The 16,968-nt window shown below is 44.0% G+C and overlaps 1 protein-coding gene across 2 annotated transcripts in view; it reads left to right on the forward strand.

The window, feature by feature from the left end:
* OSBPL1A (oxysterol binding protein like 1A) overlaps positions 1 to 16,968 on the forward strand; it is a 231,032-nt gene that overhangs the window by 15,668 nt on the left and 198,396 nt on the right. For both annotated transcript variants that reach the window (XM_023207765.2, XM_026456023.2), the window contains exons 2-4: positions 5,432 to 5,554; positions 14,088 to 14,173; positions 15,562 to 15,636. In XM_023207765.2, coding sequence (XP_023063533.1) covers positions 5,434 to 5,554; positions 14,088 to 14,173; positions 15,562 to 15,636 — 282 coding nt within the window. In that variant the 5' untranslated portion in view covers positions 5,432 to 5,433. The remainder of the gene's footprint in view (positions 1 to 5,431; positions 5,555 to 14,087; positions 14,174 to 15,561; positions 15,637 to 16,968) is intronic.

Below are 16,968 nucleotides of genomic sequence, written 5' to 3' on the forward strand. Positions count from 1 at the left end.
TACAGGCTCAAGCCACCATGCCCAGCTAATTTTTTTTTTTTTTTTTTTTTTTTTTGTCAGTAGAGATGGGGTTTCACCATGTTAGCCAGGATGGTCTTGAACTCCTGACCTCGTTCTTTTTTTTTTTTTTTTTTGAGACGGAGTCTCGCTCTGTCGCCCAGGCTGGAGTGCAGTGGCCGGATCTCAGCTCACTGCAAGCTCTGCCTCCCGGGTTCACGCCATTCTCCTGCCTCAGCCTCCCAAGTAGCTGGGACTACAGGCGCCAGCCACCTTGCCCTGCTAGCTTTTCGTATTTTTTTAGTAGAGACGGGGTTTCACCGTGTTAGCCAGGATGATCTCGAACTCCTGACCTCGTGATCCGCCCGTCTCGGCCTCCCAAAGTGCTGGGATTACAGGCTTGAGCCACCGCGCCCGGCCTGAACTCCTGACCTCATGATCCACCTGCCTGGGCCTACCAAAGTGCCAGGATTACAGGCGTGAGCCACCGTGCCCAGCCTCATGCCCAGCTGATTTTTTGTATTTTTATAGACATAGGGTCTCACCATGTTGCCAGGCTGGGTCTTCTGTAATATTTTTAATGGTTTCATAGTATTAGGTGAATGAAACTTTATTGATGGATCTTTAATTTTTTGTTCTTTCTTTCTTTCTTTTTTTGAGATGGAGTCTGCCTCTGTTGCCCAGTCTGGAGTGCAGTGGTGTGATCTCTGCTCACTTCAACCTCTGCCTCCTGGGTTCAAACGATTCTCCTGCCTCAGCCTCCTGAGTAGATGGTTTTACAGGCGCCCACCACCACGCCTGCCTAAATTTTGTATTTTTTTTAGTAGAGACGGAGTTTTTTTGCCACATTGGCCAGGCTGGTCTCGAACTCCTGACCTCAAGTGATCTGCCCTCCTCAGCCTCCCAAAGTGCTGGGATTACAAGAGTGAGCAACTGTGCCCAGTCCTGATTTTTTTTCTTTATAAATAATGCTACAGTGACTATAAGTATTGCTAACATTTTAAAAATATTAGATATTTTAACAGGTGAATGAATGCAGAGGGGATTAATATACAAGCTGATTAGCAAACTGAAGAAAGGGCATTACAATCACTGTTAGATGAAGTCCCCCCAGAAATTTACTCTGAAAATAAGATTTTGAGTCATGACAGAGATTCTTTACTTGGCCGAACTTGAATCAGACTTCTGAACCTTCTGCTGGGTCCATCTGTGCACTTCCTTGTAAAATCCGGGTTTAGTAAGAACCCTCCACCCTTGATATCTGATCAGGTTCCTCATCCTCCACCATCCCCCAGGCGGTGTCTGACCACCCTGGCTTGTCTTCAGCGACAACCCTGTTAGTTTGGTTTAGCCAGAATCCCCTCTGCCCCTGAGGTTTCCTCTGAGTACTTTTCCACCCACTGACCCTGACCCTGCTCCTTGGCTATAATCCCACTTGTCCTTGCTGTACTCAGAGTTGAGCTTGAGCTGTCTTCCCCACGGCAAGACCGTCTTGCGGTGGTCCTTGTAACTACCACGGAGGTCCTGAATAAAGTCTTCCTTATGATGCTTTAACGAGTATCACTGAATAATTTTTTCTTTAAACAGCCTGAGCCTGGGTTTGGCTTCCTGCAGAGTTTATAAGAGCTTTTTCTTTTTTTTCTTTTCTCTTTCTCTTTCTTTTTTTTTTTTTTTTTTTTTTTTGAGATGGAATTTTGCTCTTTTTGCCCAGGTTGGAATGAAGTGGCACAATCTCAGCTCACTGCAACCTCCGCCTCCTGGGTTCAAGTGATTCTCCTGCCTCAGCCTCCCAAGTAGCTGCGATTACAGGAATGTGCCACCACGCCCAGCTAATTTTTTTGCATTTAGTAGAGACGAGGTTTCACCATGTTGGTCAGGCTGGTCTCAAACTCCTGACCTCAGGTGATTGACCCGCCTTGGCCTCCCAAAGTGTTCGGATTACAGGTGCGAGCCACCGCACCCGGCCTATAAGAGCTCTTTCAAAGGGAAGCCACTGAGCGAGGTCTTGTGCGAGCACTGGAAATAGGCCTTAGCCAGGCTGGTGGCTTAGTAGGGCTATAGTAGGGACCAGATGTGGGCTCCTGGATGGCAGGAATTTGTTGGGGGATTAGGCTCTTCACTTTCTGCGGCTGAGCCCACAGGTATTTCTCAGGTGTGGGTGGAAGGAGAACACTCCTGAGGGAGTGGAATTAGGACCCTCAGCTGAACAGGCAGCAGAACATCCTTAGCGTAGGGGCCAGATAAAGCAAGCGTGGGGGCAAGATAAGCCAAGTATGGATAAGAGCTCGGCCAGGCCCACAGCTAGATATCCGGGGTTTCCCCTCACTCTGGGGATTCCTTTGCTAATTTTCTGTTTCTAATGTCTTTGCTAATGTCTTCCTCTTCCTTGTTTTTTAATTTTGGTGGGCTACACCCCTGGTGGCTTCCTGAGAACTGGTGCATGGGAAATCAATTTACATACTGGTATATTTAAAAATGTCCTTATTGTACTCCTACTTTTGATTGGCTAGTTATAGAATTGGGGATTGGAAATAATTTTCCTCCAGAACTTTTGGGCATTGCTTTGTTGTCTTTTGGATGCTTATGTTGTGATAGAGAAGTCAAAATCACTCTGATTCCTGCTCTTTTGTTTATTACCTGATATCTTTTGTTACCAAAGTTCTAAAATTTCATGATGATGTGCTTTCATAGGTTCTCTTTTGTCTGCAGATCAGAAATTTTCCAGAATTGTCGGGCTCTCATTAGGCCTTTCAGTGCCGTAAGACTTCCTTAAATTCTTTTTTTTTTTTTTTTTTTTTTTGAGATGGAGTCTTGCTCTGTTGCCCAGGCTGGAGTGCGGTGGCATGATCTCAGCTCACTGCAACCTCTGCCTCCTGGGTTGAAGCGATCCTCCTGCCTCAGCCTCCTGATGTAGCTGGGACTACAGGCCTCCCCTACCACACCTGGCTAAATTTTTTTTTCTATTTTTAGTAGAGATGAGGTTTCACTATATTAGGCTGGTCTTAAACTCCTGGCCTCAAGTGATCCTACTGCCTTGGTCTGCCAAAGAAATTCTTTATTTTCTCTATCTCTCTGTTTTCTTTTTTTAGAACTTCTGTTTCAGTGTTCAACCTCCCGGACCAATTCTCTTAACAGTCTTTTTTTTTTTTTTGAGACCAAGTCTCACTCTGTCACCCAGGCTGGAGTGCAGTGGCATGATCTCAGCTTACTGCAACCTCCACCTCCCAGGTTCAAGTGATTCTCCCGTCTCAGCCTCCCGAGTAGCTGGAGTTACAGATGTGCACCACCAGACTCAGTTAATTTTTGTGTTTTTAGTAGAGTTGGAGTTTCACCATGTTGTCCAGGCTGGTTTTGAACCCCTGGGCTCAAATGGTCTGCCTTCCTCGGCCTCCCAAAGTGCTGGAATTACAGGCATGAGCCACTGTGCCTGGCCAACATTCATCTTTTATCTCCTATTTTCTTAACAGTTTTATTTTCTAGGAGATAGTCTTAACTTATTTTCTAACTCTTTTATTGAAGCTTAAATTTTTGCTGTTTTTATTTCCAAAGTTCTTTTTCTCAAGCTTTATTTTTTTTTTGATAGCATCTTGTTTTTGTTATAGAACAGAATATCATTTATTATCTAAGGACATTAGTTATTATTTTTTAACCTTTTCTTTGCTACCTTGTTTTCTCTAGGTTGCTTTTCTTCTCTGTTTGGTTTTGATCTTTGTCTTTCATGTTTAAGAGTAGGGAGCTAGAAAGTTGATTGAAAACTGAGATAGTGGGTGGGGCCTGTTGACTGCTAACTTCACTGTAAGGTTTTCCTGACTTGGCCACTTTCTGGGAGCTCCTGGTGTCTCTCTTGTACTTGAGGAAATATAACTAGCTAAGTCTCAGAGGGTAAAGCCTGACTTGCCAGCATAAGAAATGCTGATTAGGGGTTGAGGGCTGGGGTCCACCTGTTTACTCTGCTCTGTTTTGAAACCATGCCTTCAAAACCTATCCAGTCACCAGCCTATACAGCCCATCTCTTTTAACCTCACTGGAAGGAAGGTGTGTTTAACCAGTCCCCTGTTGATGACAAGGAGTGGTTTCTAACTTTTCCACTATTACAAAAGCTATAATCTTTATGAACATGCTTTCAAATTAATCTTGTGTAAGATGACAGCAAACATGAGGGGAAAAATAAACATTTAAATAAAAAATCCTGTGTAAATGTTTCTGCAGGATAGATTCCTAGAAATAGAGTTGCCCAAAGTAAATGGTATGTATGAATTTTGAAGTTTATTTGATATTGCCAAATTGCTGATCTCCACCTGTAATGTATGAAAGGTTATATGCATTTATATTCATTTTAGCACTCTCCAGGAGTGCTATTTCCTGCCCATGCCAGCATTGTTTGTCTTTTTTTATTTTTGCTAATTCGATGGGCAAGAAAACTGTCACTTGTGTTTGAATGATTTCTATTTGTTTGATTATTAGTAAGAATGACATACTTCTGGGAATTGCTGTTTGTAACATTTTCTCATTTTGACATAAATGCTTGAAATTTGGTTGTAATTTTCTGTATTTGTTTTGGGGCTTGATAAGAAAATGTGACAGAAAAAATAAATTTATTTTTATTTTATTTTTATTTTTTATTGAGATGGAGTCTCGCTCTGTCGCCCAGGCTGGAGTGCAGTGGCCCAATCTCAGCTCACTGCAAGCTCCGCCTCCCGGGTTTATGCCATTCTCCTGCCTCAGCCTCCGGAGTAGCTGGGACTACAGGCACCTGCCAGCTCGCCCAGCTAATTGTTTGTATTGTTTAGTAGAGACCGGGTTTCACCGTGTTAGCCAGGATGGTCTCGATCTCCTGACCTCGTGATCCACTTGTCTCGGCCTCCCAAAGTGCTGGGATTACAGACTTGAGCCACTGCGCCGGGCCAATTTATTTGTTTACGTATAGCCACTTCAGGATGTTTATCTGTAATGAGTTTCTATTCAGAGTGATTTTTTGCACAGTTTTGAATGTGTTAGTTTACATGTTAGTCTTACACTATTCCTATATGAATGGTCATATTTTGACTTTATCTCTAATTTTGTTTTTTCTTTTTATGTCTAATTTTTAATGTAAAAACAGTTTGCATAATACTATGTATTTGACAGAATGCTTTCACATACATAATCTTATAACGAACAGTTTATGAGGCTGGTTGTATTTTGCAGATGAGAAAACTAAGGCCTTAAGAAGTTAAGAGACTTGCCCAAGTTTCTAGTATACTGCCTCAATGATAGTAGGAAGGGCAAGGGGTCTCAGGCTCAAGTTCTCACCCTGCAGTGGATTTATTCAGTTCTTGTGTCTGTCTTATTAGCTGCAAAATGATGATTATTTCCCCTTTCTATATTAGCAGGTAATATCTAAAAGCTAATTATGTTCTTAGATAATAGCAATGTTATTATTTTCTTAATCTAGAAATGAGCACAGAAGCGGAGCAACAGCTTCTCCATCACGCCAGAAATGGCAATGCTAAAGAAGTACGACAACTATTAGAGACCATGGTGAGGAATGAAGTGATTGCTGACATTAATTGCAAAGGTAAACTTTGAATGGATTTTGTAGCTTTCTTGTATGAGTTTGCACCACTCTTAGCATTTATTTAATGCTAACCTTTCTGATCTATCATGTAATTAATCTCTCTCATGCTAGGAAGAACCCCACAGATTGGAGGAAATGGCTCTCCTGGTCCCCTCTAAGTCAGAGAAAGTGAGGTCCATTCTTAAAATTGTTATGGATCCCAAATATTACAAGCCACAAGGGTGACCCTAGCCCACAGGATATATCCTATGATAATTTTTTTTCTTCTTGAAGACATTGCAGTTGACCCAGCAGGTTTGAGTGTTTACTGTGTGCCCTGGAGATAATGATGAAGAGGCAGACGGGATCCCTGCCCTCATTGAGCTTAGTCTAGTAGATTAATAGATCAGACTAGTCTGCATTACAAAATATGCACCAGGATGTGGAAGTGCAGGTGTCATGGGAGAGGCGTGGAACTAGAACTGGAAGGATCAGCTTCTTGGAGGAAACCATTCTAAGGTGAAATGTGAAAGAGTAGGAGTTAACTAGGTGACAATAGAGAAGAAAAAAATGGTTCAAGGAAGAAGAAACAACATAGCAGCCAAGTCATAATGTGCCTTGGGTAGCAAAGGGGCCAGTACATCACAATCTTGCATCAAATGTGCAGAGAAATAAAACGTGTTCTCTAAAATGGCTCTGGTATTGTAATAAACCCCTTCATGTTCTCGGAGGTGTTGGGAGAGTAAATGCTAGTCTTTGGGTACTTCTGTCTTTTTTGTTTGTTTATTTGAGACAGGATTTTGTTCTGTTGCCCAGGCTGGAGTGCAGCGGCTTGCTCACAGCTCCTGGCAGCCTCAGACCTCTGGGCTCAAGCTTTTGTCCCACCTCAGCCTCCAGAGTAGTTGGGACTACAAGCACACGCCACCACGCCTGGCTAAGTTTTGTAATTTTTGTAGAGATGGAATCTTGCTGTGTTCCCCAGGCTGGTCTTGAACTCCTGGTCTCAAGCGATCCTCCCATCTCGGCCTCTCAAAATGTTGGGATTACAGGTGTGACCCACTGCATCTAGCCATACTTTTTTTAGTAGCCCTTTTGATAAAGTCTTGATCTCTCTTCCCCTGTATTTCCTCTAACTTGGCGTTCGAGTGTAGAGGCGAGCCTTGCTGTGTGTTTGTGCGGTGGAGAGGGCAGAGTTTCCTCAAATCTATGACTCGGCTTTGGTGCCTCAGCCACCCTTGTCTTCCTGGTGCTCCTTAAGCATTGGAAGCTGACGTGAAACTCAGGTAAAAAGTCAACGAATCAGGCCTCTCAGTGTGTCGTGTGGTATAGTAAGACTCCTTGGCTGTATCAGGAGACTCTCATGTGGCTCGTGTTACCCTCTGTCACATCTTCATCTGGCACCTGGCCTAGGCTTGCTGGTTCAATGCAGACACAGTCCTGTTCCCCTCTTGGGAGAGTGGCATGTGGGAGCCAAGGCCATGGCGAAAACTAGAATAGCTCTGGTTACCCAAAATGTAGCCTTCCCTCAGGACGCCTTACTGAGTCTACTTTGATGCGGCACCTGGCAGGGGAGTGCTAAGGTGGGCGACCTAGAGGGGGTCTCTTCCTGCATTCTGGAAGCAGCTTGCCTGTTCTCCATGTCTCCTCAGTGTATCCCACTTTCTGAGTGTAAGATCCAGAGCCACGTGTCTCAGCTTTTGTCTTTTCTCCTTCCACAGTTCCTCAGTCCCAGAAAGGGCTGGCTTCAGATGGATATTTTATTCTTTTTGCTACTTCCTCCTCTTGTACCAGGGCAGCAAACCTCATGACCTCACCCTCAGTGGGGGAAGAAATAGCATCTTTGCAATGGGGAAGAAACTGTGATCTGAGGATCTGGGTTGTCTAGAGACTGAGTTGGAAACAGGAATTTTAAAATGTCTTTGTTATGGAGAATGATCTGAGGAAAAAAAATATTTAAAAAATAAAAAATGTATAAAATTTCCCCCTATTCTTCAGCAAAGACTGGCTCTGTATCTTTACCTCAGGATTCTATTTTGAGTGCCAAAACATTTGATCTTCCTCAGTGACCCTTTTTCTGTCTCCCCTTCCCACCTCCACCCGTGGTTGCCTCAGGCCAATTAGGAGAAAGTCTACTTGGAAATGTAAAGCTGAGAAATATGTTAATTTTTTTTTCAATTTTCACCTCATTATACCTGTCAGTCAGACTTTATCTTAAGGGTAGTTTGAAGGGTTGATGCAGAAGGTGACATAGTCAGTTGATGTGCAGTTCTCAAAGGAATGGGGAGGGGTGGGCAAGACCAGGCGTGAATACTGGTTCCATGTGGGGGGTTCCTTCCTGGCATTTCTTGGTTTTCTTTCCTTTCTTTCTTGTTTTTCCAAATCATGACAAATTGGGAAAATGGTATAAATTACTGTAATTCTCCTGCAAGAATTAAAGGTTAACAGTCAACACAGAGATGTTACTGTTCGGAAGGAATCCACTGATGTCAAGTTGAAAGTGAGGGAAAGAAGGGCTGATGTGAGTGGAAAGTGAAAGTTAGCTTTTTTAGGGTCTGGGAGAGGAGGATAGAATTAGTTTTGCTTGTAGCTGATGTTGTGTTACAAGTATGTGTTCCTGGTCCTGTCTGTTGCTAGTGTGAGTCATTCTTGCAAATAAAATAAATATTAATATGTATATATGTCCAGGTACGGTGGCTCATGCCTGTAATCCCAGCACTTTGGGAGGCTGAGGTGGGCAGATCATGAGGTTAGGAGATCGAGACCATCCTGGCCAACATGATGAAACCCCATCTCTACTAAAAATACAAAAATTAGCTGGGCATGGTGGCGGGCGCCTGTAGTCCCAGCTACTCGGGAGACTGAGACAGGAGAATAGCTTGAACCCGGGAGACGGAGCTTGCAGTGAGCCAATATCGTGCCACTGCACTCTAGCCTGGCGACAGAGCAAGACTCTGTCTCAAAAAATAAAATAAAATAAAATAAAATAAAATTACTATGTATATACATAATATACTTTTTGTAAATTCTATGAGTGATGTTCCAAGAAATAATAAATTTTGGAAGCAAACTAAGTACTTATATTGGCAGTCTCAACACACAGTTCTGTGTACTGCTGTCACTTTACTAGGTGGTCCTTTACTAGGTGGTCCAAATGTGAAGTTTTTTGAATATTCCCCAGTAATACTTGCCGGTGTTTTAGTGTTTTAATATTCTATATAGTGTACTGTTCTTTGTAAAATACTCCAAATACTCCAACAGCACAGAAACAATGGAAGCAGTGGGAGAGGGCCATGAAATACCTTTTTTTTCTTTTCATCTTTCTTTCTCTCTCTCTTTCCCTCTTTCTTTCTTATTCATTGAACACATCCTTTTAGATATCGATAAGTTGTGAAAGAGTATAAAACCTGTTTGAAGTATTTTAAAAGGAAATGTAGAATCTTGGAAATTTTTTTCTTTTTTTTAGACATAGTCTTGCTCTGTTGCCCAGGTTGGAGTGCAGTGGTGCAATCTTGGCTCACTGCAACCTCCACCTGTTGGATTCAAGCTATTCTTGTGCCTCAGCCTCCCAAGTAGCTGGGATTACAGGTGCCCACAACCACACCAGGCTAATTTTTGTATTTTTAGTAAAGACGGAGTTTCACCATGTTGGCCAGGCTGGTCTCCAACTCCTGACCTTAAGTGATCTGTCTGCTTTGGCCTCCCAAGGTGCTGGGATTACAGGTGTGAGCTGCTGTGCCTGGCTGGATCTTGGAAATTTTGATTTCTTGATCCACAGTCCTATTTGGAAATACTAGATGTGAAGACACCAGGTCAGAAGCTGTCATAGGAAGTGAGAGGAGACAGTGTGGTTTGGATGGGGGCAGAAGCAGTGGTAATGGAGAAAACTAGATGTAATGAATATTTAGGAGTTGGAGTCAGTCAAGCTAATTGAGTGGGGGGTGAAAAGGAGAAAGCAGGAAGGTGCTGCTGCTGTTGAGTGAGAAGTGAGGGGAATGAGGGGCCATCCATTGTGAACACACATGTAGGAGGGGCCTGGTGGTTCCTATGGGTATGTGTATGGAGGACGACAGGTGAGTTCAACTTTGTGCTTTCTGGGCCTGAGCAACCCTTGCCCAGCCCAATGGAGATGTCTAGTGGGCACTTTGGAGATGGAAATATGGATTTTGAAGTCAACAGCACAGAAACAATGGAAGCAGTGGGAGAGGGCCATGAAATACCTTTTTTTCTTTTTATCTTTCTTTCTCTCTCTCTTTCTCTCTTTCTTTCTTTTTTGCGACAGGGTCTTGCTCTGTCTCCCCTGCTGGAACGCAGTGGTGTGATCATGGTTTACTACAGCCTTGAACTCCCAGGCTCAAGTGATCTTCCCACCTCAGCCTCTGGAGTAGCTGGGATTACAGGTGTGCGCCACCACGCCTGGCTGATTTTTGTATTTTTTGTAGAAATAGGGTGTCACTACATTGCCCAGGCTCATCTTGAACTCCTGACCTCAAGCAATCTATCCGACTTGGCCTCCCAAAATGCTGGGATTACAGGTGTGAGCCACCATGCCCAGCTGAAGTACCACTTTTGAAGTGACCAGTAATGGACTAGTTGGGGAACATAAATTGTCCAAAGGATATGGAAAAGTAGTGCCAGAGAAATGAGAGGACCCACAGGGTACGGGGCTGTGCCAGCCAGGGAAGAATGTGGCCGTGCTGTCCAGTGATGCAGTGATGGCGGAAACCTGCCCCCGGGACCCATTTCTTGATAAAAACTGAGGAGGGTGTTCATGACCTGGTGGGAGATGAGCTTCATCTGCAGTGGGTGGGGGTTGACAGGAAGAAATGTTGGGTAGAAAGAGCCAGTGAAGAGTAGAATGGGGAGAGGGAGGGACGCAGTAGCTGCTGGGGAGCATGCAGTAGGGAGGGTTTCATTTGTGTTTCCTCATTAAATGGGAGAGATCAGAGCATTTAGTCCTTCCCATGGCAACTAAAGGGGGAGAGGTTGAAGATAGGTGAAAAAGGAGGGCCTGAGAAACAGGAAGGGATGGGCTCCAGGATCCAGGAAGAACGGTTAGTCTTAGACCTCAGGAGGAAAGTTTAGCAGAGTGCCTCTAGATCCAGGCGGGGTGGTTGATTTGGTGCTGGAAGCGCAGGGAATTTTATGAAAGCTTCTGTTTTCTCTGTGAAGCTGAAATACATCATTTGCTAAGGTAGAAATTGGGTAAAAGGCTTGAGGAGAATAGTGAAGGACTGAATTACTTTTTGTTGGAACATATGAGAGATGCTTGGACAGGGCCTTACAGAAGGGCCTTCAGCTAGTGTGCGGTCCTGGGTTTATGGTGTGTAAATCCACAGGGCTCTGTTGTTTTTCTTCACCGTTGGTTAGCCATCTGGGTGTGGTTATGGAGAAACTGGGCTCGTGTACTTAGCAGGCTTTGGAGGTTTTATAGGCTGCTGTGACAGATATTATAGTGAAGCCAGGATTTTCAGAATATGATAAAGAAATGTGGAAGTGAGGGATTAAAGAATAGACACTGAATGTATTGAAGGAAGTGAAGATGGAGGGTATTTACAGATACATGAAAGTGATTAGGCCTGGCACAGTGGCTCACCCCTGTAATCCCAGCACTGTGGGAGGCTGAGGTTAGAGGATCACTTGAGCTCAGGAGTTTGAGACCAGCCTGGGCAACACGGCAAAACTCCATCCCTACAAAAGAATCCAAATATTAGCCAGGTGTGGTGGTGCATGCCTGTGGTTCCAGCTACTCGGGAGGCTGAGGTGGGAGAGTTGCTTGAGCCCAGGAGGTAAAGGCTTCAGTGAGCTGTGATTGTGCCACTGCACTATAGCCTGGGTGACAGAGGGACACCTTCTTTTGAAAAAAGAAAGTGATTAGAGCTGCGGGCTGGGTAAGTTGAAAAGAAAGTGTGGGGGATAGCTGTGTGGACAGGCTGGGAAGTCGGGAGTGCTTGGGAAAGTGGCTTTCTGTGTTCTGAGTCCAGGGGTGATGATGGCACCCAGGCTGTGGCTCTGGCAGTGGGTCTCTGACCTTAAGCAGAGGCATGGTTTGTGAGAAATGAGGGAAGCTAAGAAACTGACAGACCAAGGTGCTGAGTAGGCAGTTGGTTCCCTGAGGATGGTGGCAGGATTTGCAGCAAACTGAAAGTCTATACTGCCTGAAGTTACTTGGTGAGGGTAGGGCCACTGGGAGGCTGGCAGATGGCAGCAGAGAAGGCCAAGAGCTTTGGCTTAATGACAGAAGCCTCAAAGGAGGAGCTGTGATGTGAATGGAGAAGTCATCAACCAAAAGCAGTAGTGGGTTTTTTGTTGTTTGAGACAGTGTCTCACTTTGTTGTCCAGGCTGGAGTGCAGTGGCACAATCATGGATCATTGCAGCCTTGACCTCTCGGGCTCTGGTGATCCTCCACCTTAGCCTCTGGAGTAGCTGAGACTGCAGGTGTGCACCACCATGCCTGGCCAATTTTTTTATTCTCTGTAGAGATGGGGTTTCTCTATGTTACCCAGTCTGGTCTTGAACTCCTGGGCTCAAGCAGTCTGCCTTCCTTGGCCTCCTAAAATGCTGGCATTATAGGCATGAGACACCATGCTCGGCCAGTAGTGGGAGGTTTGATGTGGAGGTTCACACGACTTCTGTTCAGTGAGGTACAGTGGGGACGGGAGACCCCACCTGAAGAATAAGTGGGGGTTCCTTATCAGGATGAGCTAGGTTTCGCTAAGAACAGAAAGCAAAAGATAGGTTCAGTGAAAGAGACTGAGGCTCTGGGATTTATTGACTGTGTAATTAGGGGTTCCACAGAGCACACACTTGAGAGGAAACAGATGTAGGAGTTTGGGTAAATGGCAAACAATCCCAGGGACACTGTTGGCAGCTGCAGTCCCTTGGAGGGTTGTTAGAGGCCTGTCGTGGGTGTGCTGAGGTTGGTGGCTGAGGTTCCTCAGGGTTCAGATCCTGGAATCCAGGAGCTGAGGGTAGTGTGTCATGTAAGTGAGGTACTGCAGCCCACCATAGCTGTGAAACCATTGCTCCTTCCCTGCAGTGGTCCCTGGAATAACATATTCTTGGGCTGTAACAGCCCCATCATGGCAGGTGATTTTCGGATTTGATAGGGCTGTATTCGCTACAGTCTGATTGGGAATTTGGGGAAACTTTTGGGCTATCTCAGCTCTAAATAGTGCCCTGTATATGTTTTTTTGCTAAATTGAATTAGTTTTAGTTTCTGCAACATTCAATTGTTTATGCCTTTCCTCAGCTCTACTGCTAGGATCTGACACTTAATTGCCTTTAACTTTGATCATCTCTTTCACCTTGGCAACCCAATATCCTCAGTAACTGAGACTTTATCTGCAGTCAAAGAATCCACTTTCTAGCACTATCTGTAGAGTTCATAGCTTTCCAGATTGTATTAGTCCACTTTCACACTATTATAAAGAACTACCTGAGACCAGGTAATTTATGAAGAAGAGAGACTTAATTGACTCACAGTTACTCAGGCCTACCAGGAAGCTTGACTGGGAGGCCTCAGGAAGCTTACAATCATAGCGGAAAGTGAAGGGGAAGCAGGTACAGCTTACCATGGCACAGCAGGAGAGAGAGAGAGAGTGAAGGAGGACGTACCACACACTTTCAAACCCTCAGATCTCATGAGAATTCACTGTCACCAGAATAGCAAGGGGGAGATCCGCCCCCATGATCCAGTCACCTTCCACCAGGCCCCTGCTCCAATTCAACATGAGATTTGGGTGGGGACAAATCCAAACCATATCCCAGGTGCTGCAGGAAATATTCTTTTTTTTTTTTGAGACGGAGTCTCGCTCTGTCGCCCAGGCTGGAGTGCAGTGGCCGGATCTCAGCTCACTACAAGCTCCGCCTCCCGGGTTTATGCCATTCTCCTGCCTCAGCCTCCAGAGTAGCTGGGACTACAGGCGCCCGCCACCTCGCCCGGCTAGTTTTTTTGTATTTTTTAGTAGAGACGGGGTTTCACTGTGTTAGCCAGGATGGTCTTGATCTCCTGACCTCGTGATCCGCCCGTCTCAGCCTCCCAAAGTGCTGGGATTACAGGCTTGAGCCACCGCACCCGGCCTAGGAAATATTCTTTACTGACACCTGTTGTGATACAGGTGTACAGAGAGTTGCTATGCACTGCCTTCATCTCCTCCATCCACCCTCCTGATACAGGTTTTCAAAGAGAGTTGCTTGTTACGAACGTCAAGAAAACCCCTCTTGACCTGATGATGGCAAGATGATTAAAGACTCGGAGCCCTAGAGTCAAGAAGCTGCTAGAGATCATCTAGCTCGAATGTAACCCCAGTCCAGTCTCCCTCTACCCCTTTAGAGGTGAGGACATTGAGTCAGAAGGTGGCACCAGATCTGCACCTTGTGAGTTCTCGTCCTTTACACCCATTACACTTCTTACAAGGTCACGTACCTTGCCTCTCACTCATCAGCAGTGCTTTGCAAAGGAGAGTATTGAGGTCACTTGTTATGGAGAAGTTAATTTTGTTGTAAAATTACCTAAATATAATCTAAAAATACCTTATATTTTTCCATTTTTAGGAAGAAGTAAGTCTAACTTGGGCTGGACACCTCTACATCTGGCATGCTACTTTGGACACAGACAAGTGGTCCAGGATCTGTTGAAGGTCTATTTATGACTAATTTTTGATGACTACAATAAATATTATTGTTACGTAAATTTTTAGATGAAAGTCTTAGAAAAGCCACCTGAGCCACAGTGACTTATTTAAAGCAATAGTTTATCATTCAAGACACTTAAGTGTTCTTTATTGAATACATTAATTAGGTTAGCCTGGTTAATTAAAATTGTATGTTTAATCATTAGATTTTTATATTACTAGCCTTTAAAAATTATAAAAGTGGGCATATTAATGAAGATAATATTTTCAGTTTTATGAGTGTGACAGTTGAGAAAATAACCAAAGCACACCCTAAATAATTAAAAAATAATGTTAATACACAAATAAAAATTTAAAAAAAACAGAAAAAAAGTCACGATCTCTTAGCACTGCATTTAACGAGAATTGAGAGTTCATATTTCTTAATTCTATGATGAATAACTTCTCACATTCTGATATTTCTGAAATTTGATTACATCTTACAATTCATCTGTACGTTTAAATAATGGCATCTTTTTTCCTGAAAACTTATTAAATTGATAATGGAGGAAATGTATTTCATTCAGAGATCATTCTCCTTTTATCAGTATGACTGCTTCTAAAGTAGGGTGAAGGTATATGGATTATTTTTTTTTAATCGAGACAAGGTCTCACTTTTTCACCCAGGCTGGAGTGCAGTGAGCTGAGATTACGCCGAGTGCAGTGGTGTAATTTCAAGCTCACTGCAGCCTTGACCACCCGGGTTCAAGTGATCCTCCTGCCTCAGTCCCTCAGGTACTGGAGCTATAGGCACGTACCTCCATGCCTGGCTAATGTTTTTGTATTTTTTGTAGTGATGGACTTTTACCATTTTGCCCAGGCTGGTCTCAGACTCCTGAGCACAAGCAATCCGCCCGCCTCAGCCTCCACGTGCTAGGATTATAGATGTGAGCCACTGTGCCTGGCCAAGGTGTATAGATTTTTAATGAAAAGCACCTTTTTACTTTTTATTCTTCTACCTATCAGGTAGATTTTTACCTTTCAGGAAACCTACTATACACACACACACACACATACACACACACACACACACACACACACACACACATATGAGATAGAGTCTCACTATATTGCCAGACTTGCCTTGAACTCCTGGGTTCAGGTGATTCTCCTGCCTCAGCCTCCCAAGTAGCTGGGACTGTAGGCTCATACCACCATGCTGGCTTTTTATTTTTACTATAAATTAAATTTTACTATAAATTTAAATTTAATTTACAATAAATTATTAATTTATTGTTAGTAGTGACCCCTGAACAGTATTAACAATTTTAATTTTTTAAGGCTTTAATGTATTTTGAAGGAATGATTTTCACCATTGTATATTTCTTGGTATTTAAAGTGGTCATGTTTACTAGGCTGGTGCAGAAGTGAATGTGCTGAATGACATGGGAGACACGCCGCTTCATCGAGCTGCCTTTACAGGACGAAAGGTGAAAATCATTCTATGTTCAATGTTTGTAAGTGAGGTATTTGGAAGAGTAGTTACCATTGTTTTCTCTATTATAACCGTCTGACCAGCAACTGGAGAAAGCCACACAATAAAATGTATACACCAGAACTTTGGGTCAAAAGGCCACAAGATCTTTGAGTCGGACAGTGAGGTCAAGTACTAAGGTCATGGAGACCCCCACTCTGTAGCATCCCTGTGAGGAGATCATTCTGTTTCTGCTTGTGTACTCCAGCAACGGGGAACTCCTGATTATTCTTTTTTTAAAAAATAGCTTTATTGAGGTATAACTTACATTGCATAAAATTCACCTGTGATATTGTGAAATACATATTTGGTCTTTGACCTTGTACACTAAAGATGTACAAAAAGATGGCTGGCAACCCCTAGGTGGCTTCAGGATAGTGGCTGGTCACCAGAAAGACCAAGGCACGACTAGGGGATTGGGACTTTCTACCCAACTTTGCAACCTCCAGGGAGGGTAGAGGGGCTGAAGGGGAAATTGCTCGCTACTGGCCAGTGGTCTAATCAATCATACTTATTTAATGGCGCCTCCATAAAAACCTGAAAGGACAGGGTTCTGGGAGCTCCTGGGTAGCTGAACATGTGGAGGTTCTTGAACGATCGTGCCCCAGCGAGGGCATGGGTGCTCCGTGCCCTTCCCCCATGCCTTGCCCTATGCATCTCTTCATCTGTATCCTTTGTAATGTACTTTATAATAAACCGGTAAACGTGTTTTCCTGGGTTCTGTGGGCTGCTCTAGCAAATTAATGCAACTCAAACAGGGAGTCGTGGGGATCCTAACTTAAAGCCCATCAATCAGAAGTTCTGGAGGTCTGGGCCTGCAGCTGTGTCTGAGGGGCGGGGCGAAGTCCTGGACTGAGCCCTCACCTGTGGGCTTGACACTGTCTCTGGGTAGATAGTGTTGGAATTGAATTAAAGGACATACAGTTGGCGTTTGCTGCAGAACTGCTTGCTTGGTGGTGGGGAGAACTGCCCCCACCCACACTGGACCACAGAAGTCTTCAGTGTTGCTTGCTGTGGTAGGAGAGCAGAGGAAAAGCATGATTTGATCACATATTGTAAGTGTGCGTTTTAGTGATTTGTGTACATTTACACAGTTGTGCGACATCATCAAAATCCAGTTTTAGAACATTTGTCACCCCAGAAGTTTCCTCATGCCTGTTTAGTTCATCCCCTGCCCCTTTCCCATGCCCCAGGGTACCACTGATTTGTTTTCTGTCTCTAGATATTAGATATTTGCCTTTCCTAAACATTTTTTTTTTTTTTTTTTTTTTTTTTTTTTTTTTTTTTT

This window comes from Piliocolobus tephrosceles, chromosome 18 (genome assembly GCF_002776525.5).
Source record: "Piliocolobus tephrosceles isolate RC106 chromosome 18, ASM277652v3, whole genome shotgun sequence".
In the NCBI taxonomy this organism is placed as follows: Eukaryota; Metazoa; Chordata; class Mammalia; order Primates; family Cercopithecidae; genus Piliocolobus; species Piliocolobus tephrosceles.